Here is a 21470-nt window from a genome sequence, read left to right on the forward strand (position 1 = left end):
TTGAGAAAGGGTTTCTCTGTAAAATAAATTTTTCATAAGCTTGGGTAGATCTCTAATTATATTTAGTATGCCTGTCAATACTTGTTAAATTAGAGCAGACAACACTTACTTGTAGCACTTTATTATAGAATTTTGATTTTTACTTTTCACTAAAAGCAGTTTCCTCCCTCCTACTCCCTCTTTATGGCCACACACACACTGATTAATGTAGCTAACTTACAGAGAAATAATAAATGTAATTTAGGTTCATTATCAGTTGCCTTAATTTGTATGACACACAATTTTAAATTACTCATGTTTTATAAATTTATAAGACATGAAATTTTAGACTTGTTGACATTGACTGTGTTAATTTAGGAATTTTGTAAGAGACTGCTAAGAGATTGCTGTATAGACTTAAGCATGTGTCATCCCTGCATTCAAGTCTCGTGGGAAAAGCAGGAAAGTCCTGGGTCCAGTACGATGAGAGCCGTGGGACATGGTTGTTATTTGTTTTCAGTGCTATCTACATGTATTTTTATCTAAGGCTGTATTTCCTCTTTTTTTTTTTACATTGTTCTTATTCTTCAATAATACTTTATTTAAAGATTCTAGTAGTATTTCATATCTGTAATTCATTGAATCTCAGTTTGTTTTTCTTTCTTCCAAAAGTGAGGTCCTAAACCCACTAGCTAACCTGATAAGCCAACCAAGACAATGTGAGAGTTGAGCCCAGTGTACTGAGAGGTCACACCTGTGCTGCTGTTTTCTTCTTTTTAAGAGATAGTATAAATTAAATATATGAAAAATATGTTATGTAATGGTATATTACATATATGTGTGTATATGGTTTTTTGAGGCAGGGTTTCTTAGTGTATCTATGATTTTCCTGGAACTCACTCTGTAGACCAGGCTGGCCTTGAACTGAGAGATTTGTTTGCCTCTGCCTCCCAAGTGCTAGGATTAAAGGCATATGCCACAATCCCCAGCAAATATCTTAATCTAAAGCAACATCATTACTGGCTGTCTTGTATGAAAGAATAGTATTTTGTGATCCCTTTACCACCAGCAACATATGCAAAAATATTAGCTAAGTATATGAACACTAATTTTAAAAAGTTTGCAGGAATTGCTTTGGAATTTGATATCAAGGTCATTAAAATGTTTCCTCTTTTATTTCCAGATACATTGTCTATATTTATTAAAATAACAATATTTATTTGTTGAGTATATTTTATAATCTGATAGAATTATAGTTAAATTCTAAGTTAATATGTTATTTGGTCATAATTCTTCTAGCTAGTAGCAATCTATTTGTGGTTGAAAGGCAATCTCTTCTTCTCTGAAACAGCTATAATGGATTCCCAGTTCTCAGGAACAATTTATTTGAGAGGCCTGAAGGATTTCTACAAGCACGAAAGAACAAACTACCTTCAAAACCAAGCAGTCCTGGTAGCCCTTCTCCCATGTTCAGAAGAACAAAACAGGTGCTTTGAAACGCTCTGTGTTCCTCGTGTAATCAAATATCAGACCAGAAGTGCATCTGATGTTCATCTTCCCTTGATAACCTTTACTACACTGATAAAACCTTTAGCAGATGACAAGGTGCTTTATGCTCTGAATGTAGTTTGTAGTAATCAGACCTAAAACTTTATCTTATACATCATATGATACAAACTCAAGAGGAGATTTTAAAATATGTTAATTGTCAACAAATTTTAGGAAACATGTAACGTTCTGTGTTCACCATTCAGCTTTATAAGGATGCTACCTTGGATTTCTTTGTAGGAAATCAAATCAGCCCATAGGATTGCAAAGAGGTATTCTTCCATCCCTCAGATGTGGTCTCGGTGTCTGCTGCGCCACTGTTACGGATTGTGGTTTATTTGTCTCCCAGCTTACGTGAAGGTTTGTCATTCCAAAGTCAGGGCTCTGAAAACAGCATATGATGTGCTGAAAAAAATGCAGCTGAAGAAGATGGATCCACCTGATGAGGTAATAGCGTGTTCCCAAGTGTGTCATTTATTGTAGATGCCTGTGCAGAAGCATGCGTGTGTCCGTTCACCTCTCAATTGTGTTGCAGGTGTGCTACCGCATTCTCATGCAGCTCTGTGGACAGTACGACCAGCCTGTGCTTGCAGTTCGAGTGCTTTTTGAAATGCAGAAAGCTGGTATTGACCCCAATGCAATCACTTATGGGTATTACAATAAGGTAATTGTTTGAATTTAGTGAGGAAAATATGGTTTTGTCATTGTACAACATTAAATTAGTAGCAAAAACAATCAGGAGCTATTGGTATTTATTTTAGAATGTTCAGAATATAGATCATAAATTAAGACTTTTTTATTTTTAATGTGTTAGCAATCTCCTTTTATCTCCTTTAGCTTGATTCAGAAGCCAGTTTATGCTCATATGAAGATTGGCTTATTAATTCTGTATTTTAAATGAATAGGCTGTTTTGGAAAGCACATGGCCTTCAAGAAGTCGTAGTGGCTATCTCCTCTGGACAAAAGTAAGAAATGTTGTTTTAGGAGTTGCACAGTTCAAAAGAGCTTTAAAGAAACATCCACACTTACCACAGACAGCGCTCTCAGGTAATTAAAGAGTTATAAGGTATGCACATGGTTTGCTGTTTTCAAAATTAGTTGGTTAAAGTTTATATTTTTAGAAAATTTTAAATACTTTAAAATACTGAATATTTGGGCTAGTGAGATGACTCAGTGGTTAATAACACTGGCTGCTCTTCCAAAGGTCCTGAGTTCAATTCCCAACACCACATCGTTGGTCGTGATACCCTCTTCTGGCATGAAGGTGTACATACAGAGTCCTTAGACTCTTGTTTAAAAACAAACAAATAAAACATAAAAAATACTGAATATTTTCTGGGTTTTATGCCAGCCAGCAACATTTTAATAAAAATTAACTATTATGCACAGTACCTGGTTCTAGAAGCTGTCTGGATTCATAATGTTTTAGAGGTTCAGTGTTTGTTTATGTGTAACGAACTACATAGGAGGCAGGAACTAAGCCTACTCCTGTTCCATGTAGAAGTTACACAAACAACCTTATGTTTGTTTTATGTTATGTCTGTGATATGTCTGAGGCTTTATATGAACTACCATATGAGGTCATCTGTGGAGTTTTCCACTTGTGGCATCCTGTTAGTACATAAATTTTAGGTTTCGGCTTTTCAGATTAAGGAAATCCTGCCTGTATTTAGACAGTTCTTCCCATTTTAGAAAAACACTAGATTCTTCTTTCTCCAGTTGTTAAATTATCAACATTTAGCGATCTTGTTTTAGTAGTCATAAATAATTCACAGTAGATTATGTATTGTAGCTGTATTTTGCTGAGTTGTATGGCACTTTTCCCATTGGTTCTATAGTAAGTTATTAGGTTTAACAACAAACTCTGCTGTGTCACATTGGTACTTCAAAAATGCTATCAAACGGCAGTGACGATGCTGTCAGGCATGGATAGTGGTCATGGCACACACATTGCTGAGCAGGCACCTTTTGTGGACTTGTGTATATATTTATTATAGTATATTTTAAAACTATATCTGCTAGCCTGTGTTTTTACTTTGTTTTCAATGACATGTTTAACTGTCATCTTTTGATTTTCTATTAGGCACTTAACATTAAGTTTAATTGCTACATGTAACTTTCTTCATTATTTATTGGAGAGGTTACAGAGTACTTAATTCAAGTACTTAGTTCATGATAACACAGTTAACTCTAGGTGGCCACAAATCTCTTCACCATTTTAGGAGTGCCTTTTATTTATTTATTTTTTTTTTTTAGGGCAGGGGATCAAATTTGTTCATACTGGGCAAGGACTGTGCCAGTGAGCTGTGTACTCCCAGCCCCTTGACATGTTACTTTCTTGGGCAGATTTTCTTCTTAAGAAATCCTATCTATGTGTCTGAGTTAAGAATGTTACACCAGTGTCAATTCCCTGATTTTAACATTATGCTGTGGTCATGTAGGGTGTGGTTAGGAGAAAACGGGTAGAGAATATCACCAAGAACTTTCTTTAAAATGTGGATTTTTGCAACTTTTAAATTAAACCTTTTTAAAAGAAAAAGTTTCAGTTTAAGTGCAAAAGTCCTAGCAGTGACTATGACATTACTTTCATTGATATACAGGACTTGTACGTAAGGCAGGCACTGTGATTCTGTGAGTAAAGACAGCTCTTGTCACACCCACTGACCTGACTTCCATCCCCAGCACCCACATGGAAAGAGAGGACCCACTCTTGCAATTTGTCCTCTGATCTGCACTTGTCTGGAGGTCCACAAACATGTCCACACACACACATACAATACAAATAAGTGATTTTACACAAGCATTAACACATTAGTATTAAAACCCACTAATTTTGACTTTTCATTATTTAAAAATACATATGACTTTTAGTATATTATGAGCATGAACTCTTAATAGGCAGAAACTTTAAAAAACAAAACATCATAAAACATGAAGAGTGCTATTTCTGAAAATGGCAACATTTTTTTCAGTCTCTTTCATTTTAATTCTACTTTTAAGACTAATAAATGTGAGCTGGTTGTGCTAAAATGTAGCACATTGATTCTTCCTTAGCTAATTTTATTCTTGATCCTACAATGTGAATTTAATCAGTTATGGAAGTTGATCTTAGGCTTAGTTCCTTAAAATGAAGAGATCTTCTACTAAGTTTGCCTTTTTTAAAAATCCTGGCTCAGAATACTGTGAAATCTAACAAAAATAACCTTTAAAATTTCCTATTTGTGATTTCTTTGGAAATAAGACCTGAAAGACCCTTTAAGCAAAACAACTTAGATTAATATCAAAGACACGATAGTAAGTTCCTAAGTGATATAACCTCTTTAGAATTCTTTGCAAGTTGACAAAACTTTTATTTTTATTCTTACAAGCATAGCTTTGTGTTTTATAAATCTGGGAACTGGAAGTTCATACAAAAGCAGTAAGTTACTTAAAAATCATACATTCCCACATATCACCTGCCACTCAGAACCTTAGCTTTTTGTGGGGTGCTGCGGGGAGGGTTGTTCTGAAACAGAGTTTCTCTGGCTTGGCTGTCCTGGAACTCACAGAGCCTGCCTCTGCCTCCTGAGTACTGGAATTAAAGATGTACACCACCAGGCCCAGCATTTTAAGAATAATTTTAACACACTATATATTCTCACTCCTATATATTTGTACTAAGGTGCAGTTCTATAACTGTTCAGTTCAGTTTTAAGAAAAAATATTTGCCAATGAAGTTAAAGGGATCCTGGCTTTGTGACAGAATCATTGGACACTGGATTTCAGTGACCTATGTGTACATGCTATGAATTCCCTGTAAATTTCTCTTCTCCATTGCTTAGTTAGAACTCAGGCCAGATGTGGTAGTCCACACCTTTAATCCCAGCACTGGGGAGGCAGAGGAAGGTGGATCTCTTCAAGACCAGCCTGGTCTACAGAGAGAGTTCTAGGCCAATCAGGGATATGGGAGATCCTAGCTTTAAAAAAAAAAAAAAAAAAGACAACCCAGCTGGGCAGTCGTGGCGCACTCCTTTAATCCCAGCACTTGGGAGGCAGAGAGAGGCAGATATCTGAGTTCCAGGCCAGCCTGGTCTACAGAGTGAGTTCCAGGACAGCCAGGGCTACACAGCAACAGCCCAGACTTTGACCTCGTAAAATGATGGGCTTGAGTGAAGACTGTCTGTCTTGTCTGGATCTGGTGCCCACAGAGTAATGTGAATATATATATTTATTTGGCTGCAATGTGGAACCAGAAGGAAATTTTCTAGAAATTTTCCTTTTTGTGTTAATGGAGGTGGGTGCTGAGCAGCCAACAAAATAATGCTTTGACTGGACATTATCTGAAGTCCATGGAAAATCTAAACACTGGTGCGTGCCCCCTCATTCTAGCTGGTTCCACTAAAGAAGATTGTGACAGGTGTTGTGGAGTTTGACGAGCAGGCCTGAGATGTTAATCCTTGCTCCATCCCTGGAATGTCACCATTCACCTGCATGGTCTCCTGTCACAGTCCGCACCTTAGTCCTTCAGCAGGGTGTCCTGTTGACCTAGAGATTTTTGCAGTTGAGCTGTCTTCTGTCTGGTCATTAAATTTAAGGAATAATCTCAATAAAAGTTTATGGTAAGCAGTATAGTATTTGTTTATGTTTTTCCTCAGGTGGCCGGTCTGATCATGGATATGATAGTTCATTATCTAAGGATGATGTCAGAAGAGAGGGTACATCTACTGAAGACATTCAAGGGGAAAAGGATAAAAAAGGGAGTGACTCTAGTTCCTGTAGGTATTGATTGTTAAGTTGAGTTTATGTAAGCTTGTAAACTTCCATGCATAGAGAATACAAATAACTTTAAGTATAAAAGTGCTAGTTTAGCCTTCTATCTTCCCTGTCATAATTACCTTCCTTCTCGCTGATCCTCTTTACTACCTAGTACTCTCCCCCAAAAGCATCGTGTAGCAAGTGTGACTGCGCAGTGGGGAAACATTTTCCAAACAAATCTTGTTAAAGTGAATGCTTTGGGACTCATGGGAAAATACTCATAGTAGCTGGGCAGTGGTGGCACACGCCTTTAATCTCAGCACTTGGGAGGCAGAAGCAGGTGGATTCCTGAGTTCAAGGCCAGCTCTGGTCTACAGAGTGAATTCCAGGATAGCCAGGGCTACACAGAGAAACCCTGTCTCAAAAAAAAAAAAAAAAAAAAAAAAAAAAAAAAAACAAAGGAAAAAAAATACTCGTAGTAGAAATGTCTTTTTTATTTTTTATTTATTTTTTTACTAAGAGTTCTTTTTTTGAGGTTTAATACAACTTGTCTTAGTTAGGTCTATTATTGCTGTGGTAAACCACCATGAACAAAAGCAACTTGGGGAGGAGGTAAGGGTTTATTTGGCTTCCATACCTCAAGTCACAGTCCACTGAGGGAAGCCGTGGGAACAAACAGGGCAGGGCTCTGGAGGCAGACTGATGCCTTCAGAGACCATGGAGGGGTGCTGCTTATTGGCTTGCTCCCCATGGCTTCTCTGGCTGGTTTCTTACAGAACCCAGGACCAAGGCTGGCCCCACCCACAAGGGGCTGGGCCCTTTCCCATCATTCACTAATTAAGCCCTACAGGCTTGCCTGCAGTTAGATCTTCTAGAGGCATTTTCCAAGTTGAAGCTCCCTCCTCCCTGATGACTCCAACTTGTGTCAAGTTGACATAAAACTAGCCAACACAATATCTTTATTTAAAGTTTGTTGTGAATTATGATTTATATTTCCCCTTTCTTCCCACTCCAAAATGCATCTTCTACAACCAAAGAGAAAATGTAAAATTCTGTATGAGCCTCATATATGACCAGCTCTTAGTAACTTGATCCACACTTGATGACCTTTAAGTGCAGTGAGTTATTTCACAAGTGTGTAGAGAAGCAGTTAGTATACTCTTATTACCAGTTTCATTTTAAAATGTGTAAGACTGAAAGCCTCTCTTTATACATCCTGCAACATACATAAGTTTAATTTTGTTAACATTTTTCCTTTTGCCTTTATAGTGTCAGAAAATGAGAGTGCAAAAGGAAGTGCTGATTGCCTTCCTACTCTCAGTCACCAAAGCTCTTCCAGTATAGTCCGCCTCAGTGGTGCAAAGGACAGCAGTGACAGCAGTGCCGAGAAGGTAGCTGGAGAATGGGAGGGTAAGTCGGATGCCATGCATGTGCATATGCAGAAGCGATTGTGTCTGTGTCTGCTAGGGACGTATTTTTAAATGTTTTTAAATTAGATTTTACTTTTGGTGGCAGATATCCTTACCCACTGAGCCATCCTACTGGTCCCAATGAATACTTATTTTGTAAATATCTTAGTGTACTAGATTATCTATTAGAATATATTTGTGTGCCTTCTCCTAGTAAAACTTAGGAGCTTGGGTTTTGTGTTTTATAACATATTTGCTCAAGCTTTTCTTATAACAAGGCACACCTTGTTCTATTATAATAAGGGCACTCCTGCAGCCTGAATGCTGCCTTTTGAGTTTGGACTGTTGGGACTTTCAAAAGGGAAAGTGTGCAAAAAAGGGGGAGGGGAGGAGTGAATCTGAGGGGACCATATACTTAACAAACTTTTAAATGAACCATACGCTTTTGCAGTCTAGTGTAGCTCCTGGTTATTCAGAGACAAACTAAAAAGTCCTTCAGATAGTTTACGAAGCTAATACCGTTGGCCACGGTGATGCATGCCTTTAATCTCAGCACTTGGGAGGCAAGGACAAGTGAATCTCTGTGAGTTTCTGATCCCTCTGGTCTATTTCAGGTAGCCCAGGCCACTTAGTGAGATGGTATCTCCAAATTTAAAAAAAAAAAAAAAAAAAAAGCCAACAATTACTGTTTTTCTTTTAAAAAAATATTTTCATATTGTAATACAGAAATTTCTATATTAAAACAAAGATAAATTATATATAGTCAAAGATTTGAAGATTTGAAAATAATTTTTACATGTGTGATAGAATTGATATAGTTACCACTGGTTTGATTTGTTATTGGAGCTTGTTTTCCATTGTAATGAGGAATGGCTTAGACTATCAAGTTCACCTAGCATAGTTACAGTTGTACAGCTGTTACTTAATCTAGTACAAATTTATCACTGTTAAAAAATAAATCTTAGGACTGGAGAGATGGCTCAGTGGTAAAGAGCACTGACTGCTCTTCTAGAGGTCCTGAGTTCAATTCCCAGTAACCACATGGTGGCTCACAACCATCTGTAAAGGGATCTGATGCCCTCTTCTGGTGCATCTGAAGACAGCTACAGTGTACTTGTATAAATGAAATAAATAAATCTTTTTTTTAAAAAAAAGTAAATCTTAATTGGTAAGTTTTTCTTTTGTAAGCAGTATATTCTAATGGCTAGAAGCATAGACTTTCTCATTAGACAAATCTGGATTTGAATCTGAGTCCTGTTACTTAAAAACTGTATAACTTAAGCTAGTTTAGTTTCTCTCTCTGCTTGTCTGTTTTCTCTGCTCTGAATGTTGGAATGTTTATAACATCAATAGCAGTAAACTGCCTAAGGTGGGTCCTGCCGAGCTCCAGGCAGCCAGTGAACACCTGCTGTTTTTATACCCATTACTAGTACTTTAAATATTTAAGATGGCATCTTTGTAGAGTCCATTTTCATAGCTGAAGGCACATTTCTTATTTTCCAGGAAGCACACCTGAGCTGCTCTTACTGCCGTCTTGTGAGGACACAAATGAAGCACAAGACATGCCGAACAGCTGCTTTAGGAGAAGGCATAAAAGTGATGATGACTCTCATCTGCAGCAGCAGATGCCGTGGGGAAATAGGAACCGTAATCTCAGTGGTGGGGTGCTGATGGGATTTATGCTGAACAGAATCAACCAGGAAACAAACCCCAGAGACATGGTTGAAAAATTAGGAGCTGATGCAAAAATTCTTTCAAATGTTATCTCAAAAAAAACAAGACCAAATAGTCTTGACATTGGAAAGCCACCGGCAAGATCCAAGAGAGACAGCCTAGAGAAGGAGTCTAGTGACGATGACACACCTTTCGATGGTTCTAACTGCTTGGATAAAGTGGAGTCACCTGTTATCTTTGACTTAGAAGACTTAGACACTGAAACAGATGGATCAAAAGTGGGAGGTGTGACTGCACAAAATCCCAAGAGGCTTCAACGTATGAACAGCAGCTTTTCAGTAAAACCTTCCGAAAAAACAGATGTTGTAACAGGATTTGATCCTCTCTCACTTTTGGTTGCCGAGACTGAGCAGCAGCAGAAAGTGGAAGAGGAGGAGGATGAAGATGATAACAAGAGCATCTCAACACCATCTGCCAGGCGCAATTTAGCTGAAGAAATTGAGATGTACATGAATAACATGAGCAGTCCCTTGACAAGCCGCACACCAAGTATTGATTTACAACGAGCATGTGATGATAAGTTAACCAATAAGAAGAGTCCAACATTGGTCAAAGCCTGCAGAAGATCAAGCCTGCCTCCTAATTCTCCTAGGCCAGTGAGACTTACGAAATCCAAAAGTTACACCAAAAGTGAGGAGAGACCCAGGGATAGACTGTGGTCCTCCCCAGCCTTCTCACCCACTTGTCCATTTAGAGAAGGATCTCAAGAGACACTAGCCAATTCATCTCCTTCATTTAACTTAGATACACTGCTGGTACCTAAACTTGATGTTCTGAGGCACAGTGTGTTCACTGCTGGGAAAGGAGTTGCAGAGAAAGCAAGCAAATGGTACTCAAGGTTCGCTATGTACACCTCGTCATCAAAGGTAAGTTTGTTGGCATTGGCTACTTTTCTTCTCTAAGCTGCCTCTACCACAACTACTTACAGCGTACTCATTAGCACATCTGTCTTAACCACTCTCCTTACATACAACTTATAAGAGACAATGAGGGTTTTTAAAGAATTTTAAGATTTATTTATTTTATATATGTGCCAGAAGAGGGTATCAGATCCCATTACAGATGGTTGTGAGCCACAATGTGGTAGCTGGGAATTGAACTTAAGACCTCTGGAAGAGCAGTCAGTGCTCTTAACCACTGAGCCATCTCTCCAGCCCTTAAAGATTTTTTTTAATTGACATACATGTATGTGTGTGCCTATGGGAGTTCATGTGAACCAAGTGTGTGCAATTGACTCCAGAGGCCAGAAGAGGGTGTAGGATTCTTAGAAACTATAGTTACAGACAGTTGTGAGCTGCCATGTAAATGCTGGGAACCAAACGCAGGTCCTCTGCAAGAGCAGTAAATGTTCTTAATTTCAGTATATCTTTCAGAACACACATTTTTGTCAGTGTCCAATATGTCTCCAAATATTACTAACCAGGAGTATGCTATCTCCTCCTGGGTAGGGTGAAGTATCTTGTGGCAGATTTGTATTTCTCCCAAGAACAAAAATGTAAAGGAAGTATGAGTATGTGTTTATAATCATAAGAGAACTGTCACAGTTAGGGAACAGAAAGGTAAGAAATTACACAAAGGAACTAATTCAATGGTATTTTTCCTCAGAAGGCATTTCCACTAATTGTAAGCATAGAGCATTGTTTGCCATCTTTGAGAGGAGAGAGAGGGAATAAAAGTGGGGAGAGGGGAAGAGGACACAAAGTGTAAACCTTAAGGGCTTAAGTACGGAAGATTTTGCCACCTGGCCTTTGGAAAGACCATGCTCTTCAGGGTCCAGTTAGACCTGTTATGTTTAATTCATCCAATGGAGTGGCCACATCTCTCACCATAACGTCTGACAAAGTTCTTCATGTGTTCCCGTCTCAGTGTTTTGTATCTTACAGTATTAGAGACAGACATGTCTTCTGGGCCTCTCCATCATGGTGTTTTAGGTTTTAAACAGCAAATCCATTCTAGCATTCCAGTTTTACTCAGCCTCAAAATCCCTTCATCAATACGACACTAAGGGATATCAGGCATCTCCAGTTCCTTCTAAGCAGGCGGTCTTTTGAAGTACTTTAACCAACCAGTCAAACTCTCTGCACCTGTTTTAACTGTTCAAACTTTCATACGGAATCTAGAGTCTCTGTTCAATGTCCATACTGATAGATCCAGCCTAATCCTGTTTTTAGGTTCCTTCCATTATCCCACACCCTTAAAACCCATTCCCACACATTCCCTAGACTTCTACTTGAATGATCTCTTTAGTGGTATAGCTTATCTCCTTATAGACTACAGTTCATATCTCACTTCTAGGAACCTGCTTAGACTTGTGTCTAGTTACATCTAGAGACAACAATTGGTGGGCATTGGAGAAATATCAGCATTGTCTTGCCTGGCATCTCCTTCAGGGAAAGTGATTGCTGGTTCTAAAGACAATGCAGGGTTGATTCCCTTAGGCAGAGTTGGAGAGGGCAATACTGTGAGAGGTGAGGAAGCACATTTTCCACATACTGATGCTCCATGAGACAGGTAAGCAGAAAGCCTCTGAAAAGTAATGCTTAGGGGTTCTCTGGTGAGAAGAGCTAGCTAGCATCTATGAGCTGCCAAAAGGGAGGAGCTCTGTCCCACAGGTCCCTGAACCCTGAGAGGCATATGCCCAGGACTAAGGAGTAACCTCAGTGGCTGAGATCTCCACTAGTATGCATGAGGCCTAAATTCAATCCCCAGTTCTACTCCCCTCTCCTCCAAGAAAATCTATATCTTAGGAGTATGGCAATCCCTGGGTAGACTGTAAAACCTAGAATGGATTTGGCTCAATATGTGATTAAATTACAATAATCAGTTTTTATTTAGCACAAGAAAGAATAGGCTCTTCTTGAAGGAATAAGATCCCTGGAGTCCTTATCAGAAGTAAGTAATGGAAACAGAACCCCAAATGATCCAGATATTTGTATTAGCCAGGGACCTTTAGGTAATTTTGAAATATTCAAGGAAATAAAGGAAAAAAACCAGAAATTATACAAATGGAGAATTTCACAAGGTAATGAGGATCTTTTGGAGGAAAAAAAAACAAGTATAAGCCATACAACTAGAAAATATAGAGAACACAAAAGATAAATTTAATAGCAAATAAAACAAATTGAAAGATTAGAGATGCCACTTAAAAATATCTGTACTGAATTGGAGATAGAAAAAATTTAAATATAGAAAGGGGGGCTGAGAAGATATGTAGATTGTAAATTGGTAAAGTATTTGCCTTATAATCACAAGGACCTGAGTATGACCCGTAGAACTCACATTAGAAACAACCAGCACACTTGTAATTCCAGTGCTGGGGGGCGGGGGGAGGGTGAGACAGGCAGATGCCTGGGGCCTGGCCAGCTAGCCTAGCCTATGTACTGACTTCCAAGCAAGTAAGACTTTCAGTTTGCTTTCTGTTGCTGTTATAAAGACCGTGACCAAAAGCAATTTTAGAGAGGAAGGGTTTATTTGGCTTACATGTCCCAATTATAGTCCATCTTTGAGGGAAGTTGGGGCAAGAACTCAAGGGCAAAAAGAGGCAGAAACATGGAGGAACACTACTTACTGACTTGCTCCCCATGAGTTGCCAATCCTGCTTTCTTTCTCTCCCAACTCAGGACTGCTGACCCAGGGCTGGCTCCACCCACAGCACTCCAATGTCATTGCCCATAGATTGTCTACAGGCTAGTCTGATTGGGGGCATTTTTTTAAATTGAGGTCCCTCTTCCCAGATAACTCTAGTCTGTGTCTTGTTGCGGGTGAGGTAGGGGGACAAAATAAAGCAAAAACCAAACAGCACACAGACCCAGCCTTAAAACAAATACAACAACAAAAATAGGCAGTTCTTGGTACCTGGGAGCAGCACTCCAGGATGTCCTCTCTCTGCATTCACTCTTCCTCCTGTGCAGCAGAAAGAAATGTTTAAAAACTTGAGGTGATAGTTTGGATCCACTGTGACAGCATAAGACCATTTCAGCCCACCCGACATCTATGTACTATAAACAATAGAAAATATATAAAAACAACTAAAAATCCTGCCAAGTAGGAAAGACCTGATGAAGTTCAAGGAAGGACTCCCACAGAGATGAGTTACCTGTTCTCTCTTCTAATGCCTCCTTGCCCCAAGGGGCAGTCACAGTGGGCCATCATAGCTCTAAAAACTAAAGTCACAGGAGAACCCATATTTTATGTACAAAAGAATCATGAAAGAGTTTGAAAGGAATCCTATTTAAGCCTCAGCATAATTGTTGATTTACACATAAGAGATAGATGCAGGTGACAGAGAAGACTGAGTTAGATAGAACTCTGCCCACAAAGAACAAAACATAAAAACACAACCCAAATACAAATTTAATATTGGGGTAAAACTAAAACATCCATATTCAAAATGTTTTTACAGTACTCATGATACACAAAGCTAGCATTCACAGTAACCAAGGTGAGGAAAAGAAGAAAGAGGAGGAGAAGGAGGAGGAGGAAAAGGAAGAAGAGGAGGAGGAACATGATGATGATGATATAGATGGGCATGTGGTATGTGCCTGTAATCCCATGGGATATAGAGTCAAAGGAATCGGGACACTGGGGTCATCCTCAGCTACAGTATATAGTGATTTCAGTGCTAGCCTGGGCTACATGAAACCGTCCCTCAAAAAGGATGTTTTAAAGAACCAGAAAGGCTGGGCATACTGGTACACACCTTTTTATTCCAGTGATCAGGAGTCTGAGGGGAGATTATCCTTAGGCATAGACTAAGGGGAGTTGTCCTCTTCTGTATGTGTCATAAACCAACGGCTAACAACCAAAGCCAGCCCTATACGAAAACAACTGAAGTTATACAAGTAAACCTTGTTAACAAAAAGGAAAGAGAAACAAAACAAGAAACAGAAACAGGAGCTATATGACTCAGTGGTAAAGTGCCTGCAGAGCATAACAAACTCAGCATGTAGATTCAAGAACAGAATAGAGATGATGGGAAAAAGTGTAAAGATGCACTGATCTGGGTTCTGCCCCCAGTATCTATGGTGGCTCACAGCTGTCTATAGCTCTGGTTCTGAGGGACCCTGTGCACACGTGGCACACATACATACATGTAAGCAAAGCACACACATAAACTAAAAAAAACTCAGACTTGTTGGCTAATATGAAAGGTATTAAATAGGGTAGATATAGTTGTTATTTTAAAAGAATTGAAGAAAATGAATGTTGCAGAAAAGATACTTGAAGTAGAAATATTTTAGCTTACCAAATTTGAAAAAATATATAAATTTACAGATAGACATGATGGAGCAAACTACAAAAAGACAGACTTGAAGTCACATTTGGGGCCATTGGGATGCTTATTGCCAGTGAAGGCACTTGCACAAGTCAGGTAACTGAGTTCAGTTCCCAGAACCCAGGTAAAGGCAGACGAGAGTTATTCTCTGACCCCCACACATGAGCTGTGCTACAAACCTCCAAAATACTAGTAGATAATTTTTTAAAATGCATCTGTATGCATTTTAAATTTCCTCCTCCTCCTCCTCCGCCTCCTCTTTCTTCTTTTCCTCACCTTGGTTACTGTGAATGCTAGCTTTGTGTATCATGAGTACTGTAAAAACATAAGCAAAGTGCTAACAACCAAAGGCATCTATAAGAAAACAACTCAAACTTTTAATTCTTTTTTGTTTTGTTTTTAGATTTATTTTATTCATAGCTGTACAGATGGCCGTGAGCTATCATGTGTGTGGCTGCTGCTGCCAGCCCCGCTCCGCCCCCCACCCCCCCAACCCTGCCCCTCTGCTCGCTCTGGCCCAGCTCATTCCCCGATGAGCCATCTTACCAGCCCCCTTGTTTTGTTTTTTTGAGTCAGGGTTTATCTGTGTAGCCCTGGCTGTCCTGGAACTCGCTCTATAGACCAGGTTGTCCCCAAACTCAGAGATCCGCTTGTCTGTGCTTCCCTAGCACTGGGACTAAATGCATGTGCCATCACCACCTGGCTTAATTCTTTAAAAAGTATTTTTAAAATTACTAAAGGAATAAAGATCTAAATGGCCATGTATTTTTATCATAAACCCATGAAGGGAAGAGTTCAGTGCGAAAGCATCTTCAGCGTGTTGAAAGAAAAGATGCGGCAGTGCAGAGTCTGTGCCTACTGAAACACTAGACACAGACACTTCAGACAAGGGAAGAATGAATAGAAAACACACTCTGTAAACTGTGCTCATGGCAGCTCAGGCTGAGGAAATTGTTACTAAAAAGAAAAATTGGATCTTCAGGAAGGAAGCATTATAAATAGAGCCAGCATAAAGGCTGCCTTGTGCCTTGCTAAGTTTCTCAAAGCACTTATAATGGCACAGCAGAAAAGTCGTGACCCTGCAGGGTCACTTAATTCAGCGGGGGGGCTGGGAGTCCGGTGGTTCAGAATTTCTTGCTGCCAAGCCTAAGGACCTGAGTGAGTTTAATCCCTGGGACCTTTGCGGTAAAAGGGGGAACTGACTCCCTCAGGTTATCCTCTGACTTCCACACTACTGCTAAGGTGTGCATACTCCTTCCCTCACAAAATAAATAAGTGTAAATTTTTAAATTCAGCTTAAACATTTAATTCAACTGAATTCTAAAACCTTAATAAGAAATTTTATTGAATTTTTGAAGTCAGTTTTTGTGAAATTTATTTTCTGAATGTTAAAGCATGTAAATTATATCTCAATAAGATTTTTTAATGAAAGTATAATTTCTGACCACAACAGAATTGAACAGAAATTAATAAGTATGGTATCAAAAAATTCAAAATTCTAACTAATTCATGAATCAAAGATAAAATCACTGGACTGGAGAGTTGGCTCAGTGGTTAAGAATCTTGGCTGCTCTTAGAGCCTTAGAGATTGACATGAGTTCAGGGTGGTATGTCCTAGGTTCACAGCACCCACACAGAGGTGCTGATGCCCTCTTGTGGCCTCCTTGGGTACTGAATGCACAGACATACATGCAAGCAAAACAGCCATATACATAAATCTAAGTGAAGTTTTTTTGTTTTGGTTTGGTTTGGTTTTTTCTATTTGTTTGTTTGTTTGTTTGAGACAAGTTTTCTCTGTGTAGCCCTGGCTGTCCTGGAACTCACTCTGTCGACCAGGCTGGCCTTGAACTCAGAAATCCACCTGCCTCTGCCTCCCAAGTGCTAGGAAATGAAGTATTTTTTAAATAAATGAATATTTTTTAAAAGGACAGCTGCAGTGGTGTGTGCTTGTCATTTACAACAATTGCAGGAACCCTGAGGTGTGTTGGCCATCTAATCTAATCTACTTAGCAAGCTGTAGGCCAGTGAGAGCCCCTGTCTCAGAAAAGAGTGGACAGCTGCTGAGGATCAGCACCTAAGGGTCCCTTTGGGCTGTAGGCATGTACACACGTGTACACCTCAACACAGTGCACACACACCTAGACATGCACACCTGAACACAGTGCAAAAACACACACTGGCAGAGTTGATCTCCAACATACTTATCCAGAATGATATGCCTCTGTAAAACTGGTTGTTTTTCTTGCAGAAGTTGTAATGTTGCTCATCTGGGTAGAAGGTGGTAGGTAGTTGTTTCTATCTGAGAAGTGACTTTTAAATAGTAATTTTAAATGTGAAGGAAATTAAGCTTATAATTATGTTCTTAGGATCAAAGTTCTGATCGTACCAGTCTTTCTTCAGTGGGAGCCCAGGATTCTGAATCTACCTCTTTGACAGATGAAGATGTCTGCCATGAGTTGGAAGGAGCCACTTCCTCCCAAGAAAGCAGTGCAGCTTCAGGGACTAAGGGAGTTGATGCCAGCCGGGCCAGCCTGGGAAGCTCTGCCTCCTTAGAAGGTTCGTCCAGTTCTGTCATGCTGATTCATAGCATCGTTCCTTTTTCATGATTTGAATTTTCTCAATCTTAAAGATTTGCATGGCAAACAAACAAACAAAAATTGGGGGATGGGGGCAAAATCAGGGCACTTTGAGAGAAGTCTGGCTCCTGTCCCCCTCCCTCATATTGTTTGCTTCCTTCCTAGAAGTAACTGCTTTTCTCACTTTTTGTTTATCTTTTCACTTAAGAATGCAAACACATGTCCTTTTATAAATCTACTATTTTGAAACTCAGAAGCACTAAACCTTTCTTACCCATTGTTCTGTTCACTTACCAGACTGTGGTGGTGCCTGGATCGTCACTGTGACTGCCCCTCCCCCATTTTCAGTGGCTTAGTTCATGGGTGGGCCTATCAATTTATTGTAACCACTGCCCACTGCTGAGCATTACATTTCCACTTTGAGTAATGCAACACCATGTGCCATTTTTTTCACTACCTTTATAATTCCCAATTTATAATTGAAATGGTATTTCCAAGTTCCTTTCACAGATACGTACTATTTTGCATTTTCAGTACCTGCATGTAAGAATACCTATTTTCCCATGGTCTCATCGGTAGGACAAAATATGTTGGAACAGATGAGATGGCTCAGTGGGTAAAGCTGCTTGCTGCTGAGCCAGATAGCCCGAGTTGTATCTCCCAGACCTGTATGGTGAAAGGAAGTCACTGACTTCACAAGTTTACCTCTGACCTCCATATGTATATCACATGTGAGCACTCACATGTGACACAGCAGTATGCAAACACCACAGACACTCATGCATACACATAAATGCATTGACTAAGCTTGTTGACCAACTTCTGTGTTTTCCTATGCAGAACATGGCCCAGCTTCATTTTTATGTGTATTCTGTTGTAGAAATGAGGTTGAGAATCTTGACTAATCCCCTGTAGTTGGATGAACTGGTAGTCTACACCATTTTTTTTAATTGATAAAGACATTCTCAGATGAGGTGGGGGGACACTTTTAATCCCAGTGCCTGTGAGGCAGTGGTTGGCAGATCTCTGTGAGGTCAGTACCAGCCTGGTCAGCATAGAGAGTTCTAGAACAAGTAGGCCTGCTATACTGAGAAGCCCTACTTCAAACAAACAAAAAACAAAGGACGAGGAGGAAGGAAAATGATGGAGATGATTTGGTTTCTCTGTTACTCTTTGCACAAATTAGTGTTTTATCAGAATTTGTGACAGAAATGATCCTTAGATTGCTTGTCTTCAGTTTTCATTGTTTTGCTCTTCATTTTTTCAATCAGGATCCCTGTCAAGGTTTGCCTTACCAGGAAAATCAGAGACAGCATCTTCTCTCAACACTAGTCATACCAATATCTTCCAGAACTATGCAATGGAGGTACTGTCTTTCTCGTGAGAGCACCTGTGTGCACTGCTTTATAAAATTCACATTTCTTTAGTACTGATGCTTGTCGGTGGGGTGACTGGCGCTGAATGTGTGTCCTAGGAATTCTGGACAGCGTCCTGCAATTGGGTACAAGGTTGCCGAGACCTGCTGGTTTACATCATGGCCGTCACGCTGGCTTATCAGGACAGTTTCATGCTTGGTGGCGATTTGTCAACAGATAAAAGCATTCTCACTTTGAACATTTGTACTTATAGCTTGTTATATACATGTTCTTTTTACACATTTACTTTGCATCATAAACAAGTTTGAAAATGGTGAAGACACAGTCGGGCCTTGTGGCCAACTTTTCTCACTCCATCACTTTGAAGATTTCTCCTTTCCTTACAATGAGAAAGTTACACTTTATACTTTAAAACTTACCCTAGTTTTTCTGAAAAATGTTGATTCTAAATATCCTGTTAAATGTGGTTGCTATTTCACACTAATTTACATGAAGGGATTTGGGTTCTGCTGGAAAGTAAACAGTGAGCGCTGATTTGGAGTTTGTATTTGTGTGTCAGGGACTTCTGCCTGGTGAACTGCATCAGCATGTTCAGGCACACACTGGCTTTGTCATTATGCGCAGCATGTGGCTGTACTTGCTCAGATCTTTTGATTATTGCTGTGGAGTCTTTGTGAGCTTTAATTTTCCATTGGGTTTCATGACTACAATGTGTTTCATTTGTAGTCTGTGCAGATCAGCTTGCTTCATGGAATGTTCTCTTCCCTAGGTTCTCATCTCAAGCTGTTCTCGGTGTAGAACTTGTGACTGTCTTGTCCATGATGAGGAAATCATGGCTGGCTGGACAGCAGATGATTCAAATCTCAATACTACATGTCCATTTTGTGGCAATCTCTTCTTACCCTTTCTGAATGTTGAAATCAGAGATTTAAGACGTCCTGGAAGGTAATAGCGTGCCCCATTTTCCTTTCCGCTTAAGGGTATTGTTTCCTAAAATACCTCTTTTCTCAAGATGTCTTTGATTCACATTCTAGATATTTCTTGAAGTCCAGCTCATCAACGGAAACTATGCACTTTGCATCTTCCTTCTCAAGTCGGACAAAGCAGTCTTGCATTTCAGCATCAGCCTCTGGTCTTGACACATCTTCTCTCTCTGTTCAAGGGAATTTTGATCTAAATAAGTAAGTATGGCTGTGGAGAACTCTAACTACATATATGATACATGTACATATGTGAAAGAAGAAAAGTTGACCATTTTAAGGTATAAGTTTGTGTGAAAATATACATTCCTGTAATTAATCACCGAATGGTAGAAAAAGGATGATGTTTAAGGATAGTCTGGTTTATATAACAAGATGCCACCTCAAATGGTTGGTTGGATGGATGGATGGATGGATAGATGGATACAGAGAGAGTCCTAGGGGTAAAACATTATCTTAAGCTTATTTTTTAAAGAGTTTATTTATTTGTATTTTATATATGTGGGTGTTTTGCCTGCATGCATGTTTGGAGACCAGAAGAGGGATTTAAGCCCTCTGAATCTAGAAATAGAGATGGTTATGAACCATCATCTGGGTGCTACACACTGAACCCACATCTTCTGCAAGAGCAGCAAATGCTCTGCACTCTGTCTCTAGCCCCTTGTTATCTTAAATAATTCCTGATTAAAGTGATGTTAAAGTGCTCTAGTGGCTAGCTTTTTAAGTCTAAATGTTTCTATGTTAAACTTTATGAACCTCAAAGGTATTAATATTGTTTACATGTATTTTGCTTTTGTTTTTGTTTATTTGTATATGTGTTCATTTTGAGACAAGATCTTGTATAACTCTGATTGGTCTTTAACTTGCTGTGTAATTAAAAATGACTTTAAATTTCTTATCCTCCTGCCTCCACCTCCCAAGTTCTGCTGTTACAGATATGCCACCATGCTCAGCAGTTTTACCAGTATCTAAAGATGAAAAAAAAAAAATCTGTAGTACACTTGAAGTTTACTTTGACCAGCTTTTTCTCTATTTCTTCAGGAATTAATACCAATTTCTATTTTAGAATATTTAATTTTCTGTTTATGAATATATAGTAGTATATGAAAACTTTTGGAGTTGATATAGAACTATAAAATTAAAGTCACATATAGTGATCCAATATAAGTAATCTATATTGATAAGTTATTTCTCCACCAGTGAAATGAGCTAATTCAAGCCAGATTGGTGTATATATAAAGGCAGGTTTCTTGGGAAAACACTCTAGAACAAGTTCCATGTCCCAAGGAATGAAGCCAGGGAAGTTGCCATGGGGAGGGAGACACAGGAGAGGGAGAAGAGAAAGAGGAAGCTCACACTCAGAGAGAGGGAGAGAAGAGAAGAGAGACTAAAATGTCTATATTATATAGGAAAAAGCCTCTAGGGAGGCCCATTCCCTGACCTGGAAAGGTCAGAGTAGAGGGTGGGGTGTGCCAGGAATGCTGGGAGAGCCTGGAGGCCAGGTCCATTTGGTGTGTTAAATATGCACCTCAGCTGTTTTCCGGGGTCTGAATCCCAACATATATTTAAATACAGAAACTTGACTCTCTTTTTTTTTTTTTTTGAAAAAGTGCCAGATTCACCATATGTAGCCAAATAGGTGAAGCAATGTTTCAGCTATGTGTGCAGAAAAAGAAAATGCCTATGTAGCACTGGCGTGGTGAACACAACCCACTTGGTCATAAATACTTAGACTATAAAACCCAAAAATCTCTGTGTGCACCTTCTATCATATGTCACTTGTGTCTCTCTGTCTTTCTGTCTCTCTCTCTTTCTCTCTCTCTTTTTGCAACTCCTGAAAGAATACATATCCATTTTCT

At 39.3% G+C, this 21470-nt stretch overlaps 1 protein-coding gene across 4 annotated transcripts in view; it reads left to right on the forward strand.

Moving 5' to 3' along the window:
• Window positions 1-21470, forward strand: part of Dennd4a (DENN domain containing 4A) — a 107661-nt gene that overhangs the window by 75847 nt on the left and 10344 nt on the right. For all 4 annotated transcript variants that reach the window (XM_031345876.1, XM_031345880.1, XM_031345879.1 and 1 more), the window contains exons 17-27: window positions 1331-1466; window positions 1768-1974; window positions 2063-2191; window positions 2433-2574; window positions 6162-6281; window positions 7531-7671; window positions 9174-10270; window positions 17046-17235; window positions 18527-18621; window positions 19401-19576; window positions 19666-19812. In XM_031345876.1, the coding sequence (XP_031201736.1) occupies window positions 1331-1466; window positions 1768-1974; window positions 2063-2191; window positions 2433-2574; window positions 6162-6281; window positions 7531-7671; window positions 9174-10270; window positions 17046-17235; window positions 18527-18621; window positions 19401-19576; window positions 19666-19812 (2580 nt within the window). The remainder of the gene's footprint in view (window positions 1-1330; window positions 1467-1767; window positions 1975-2062; window positions 2192-2432; window positions 2575-6161; window positions 6282-7530; window positions 7672-9173; window positions 10271-17045; window positions 17236-18526; window positions 18622-19400; window positions 19577-19665; window positions 19813-21470) is intronic.

The sequence above is a fragment of the Mastomys coucha genome, unplaced genomic scaffold (genome assembly GCF_008632895.1).
Source record: "Mastomys coucha isolate ucsf_1 unplaced genomic scaffold, UCSF_Mcou_1 pScaffold23, whole genome shotgun sequence".
NCBI lineage: Eukaryota > Metazoa > Chordata > Mammalia > Rodentia > Muridae > Mastomys > Mastomys coucha.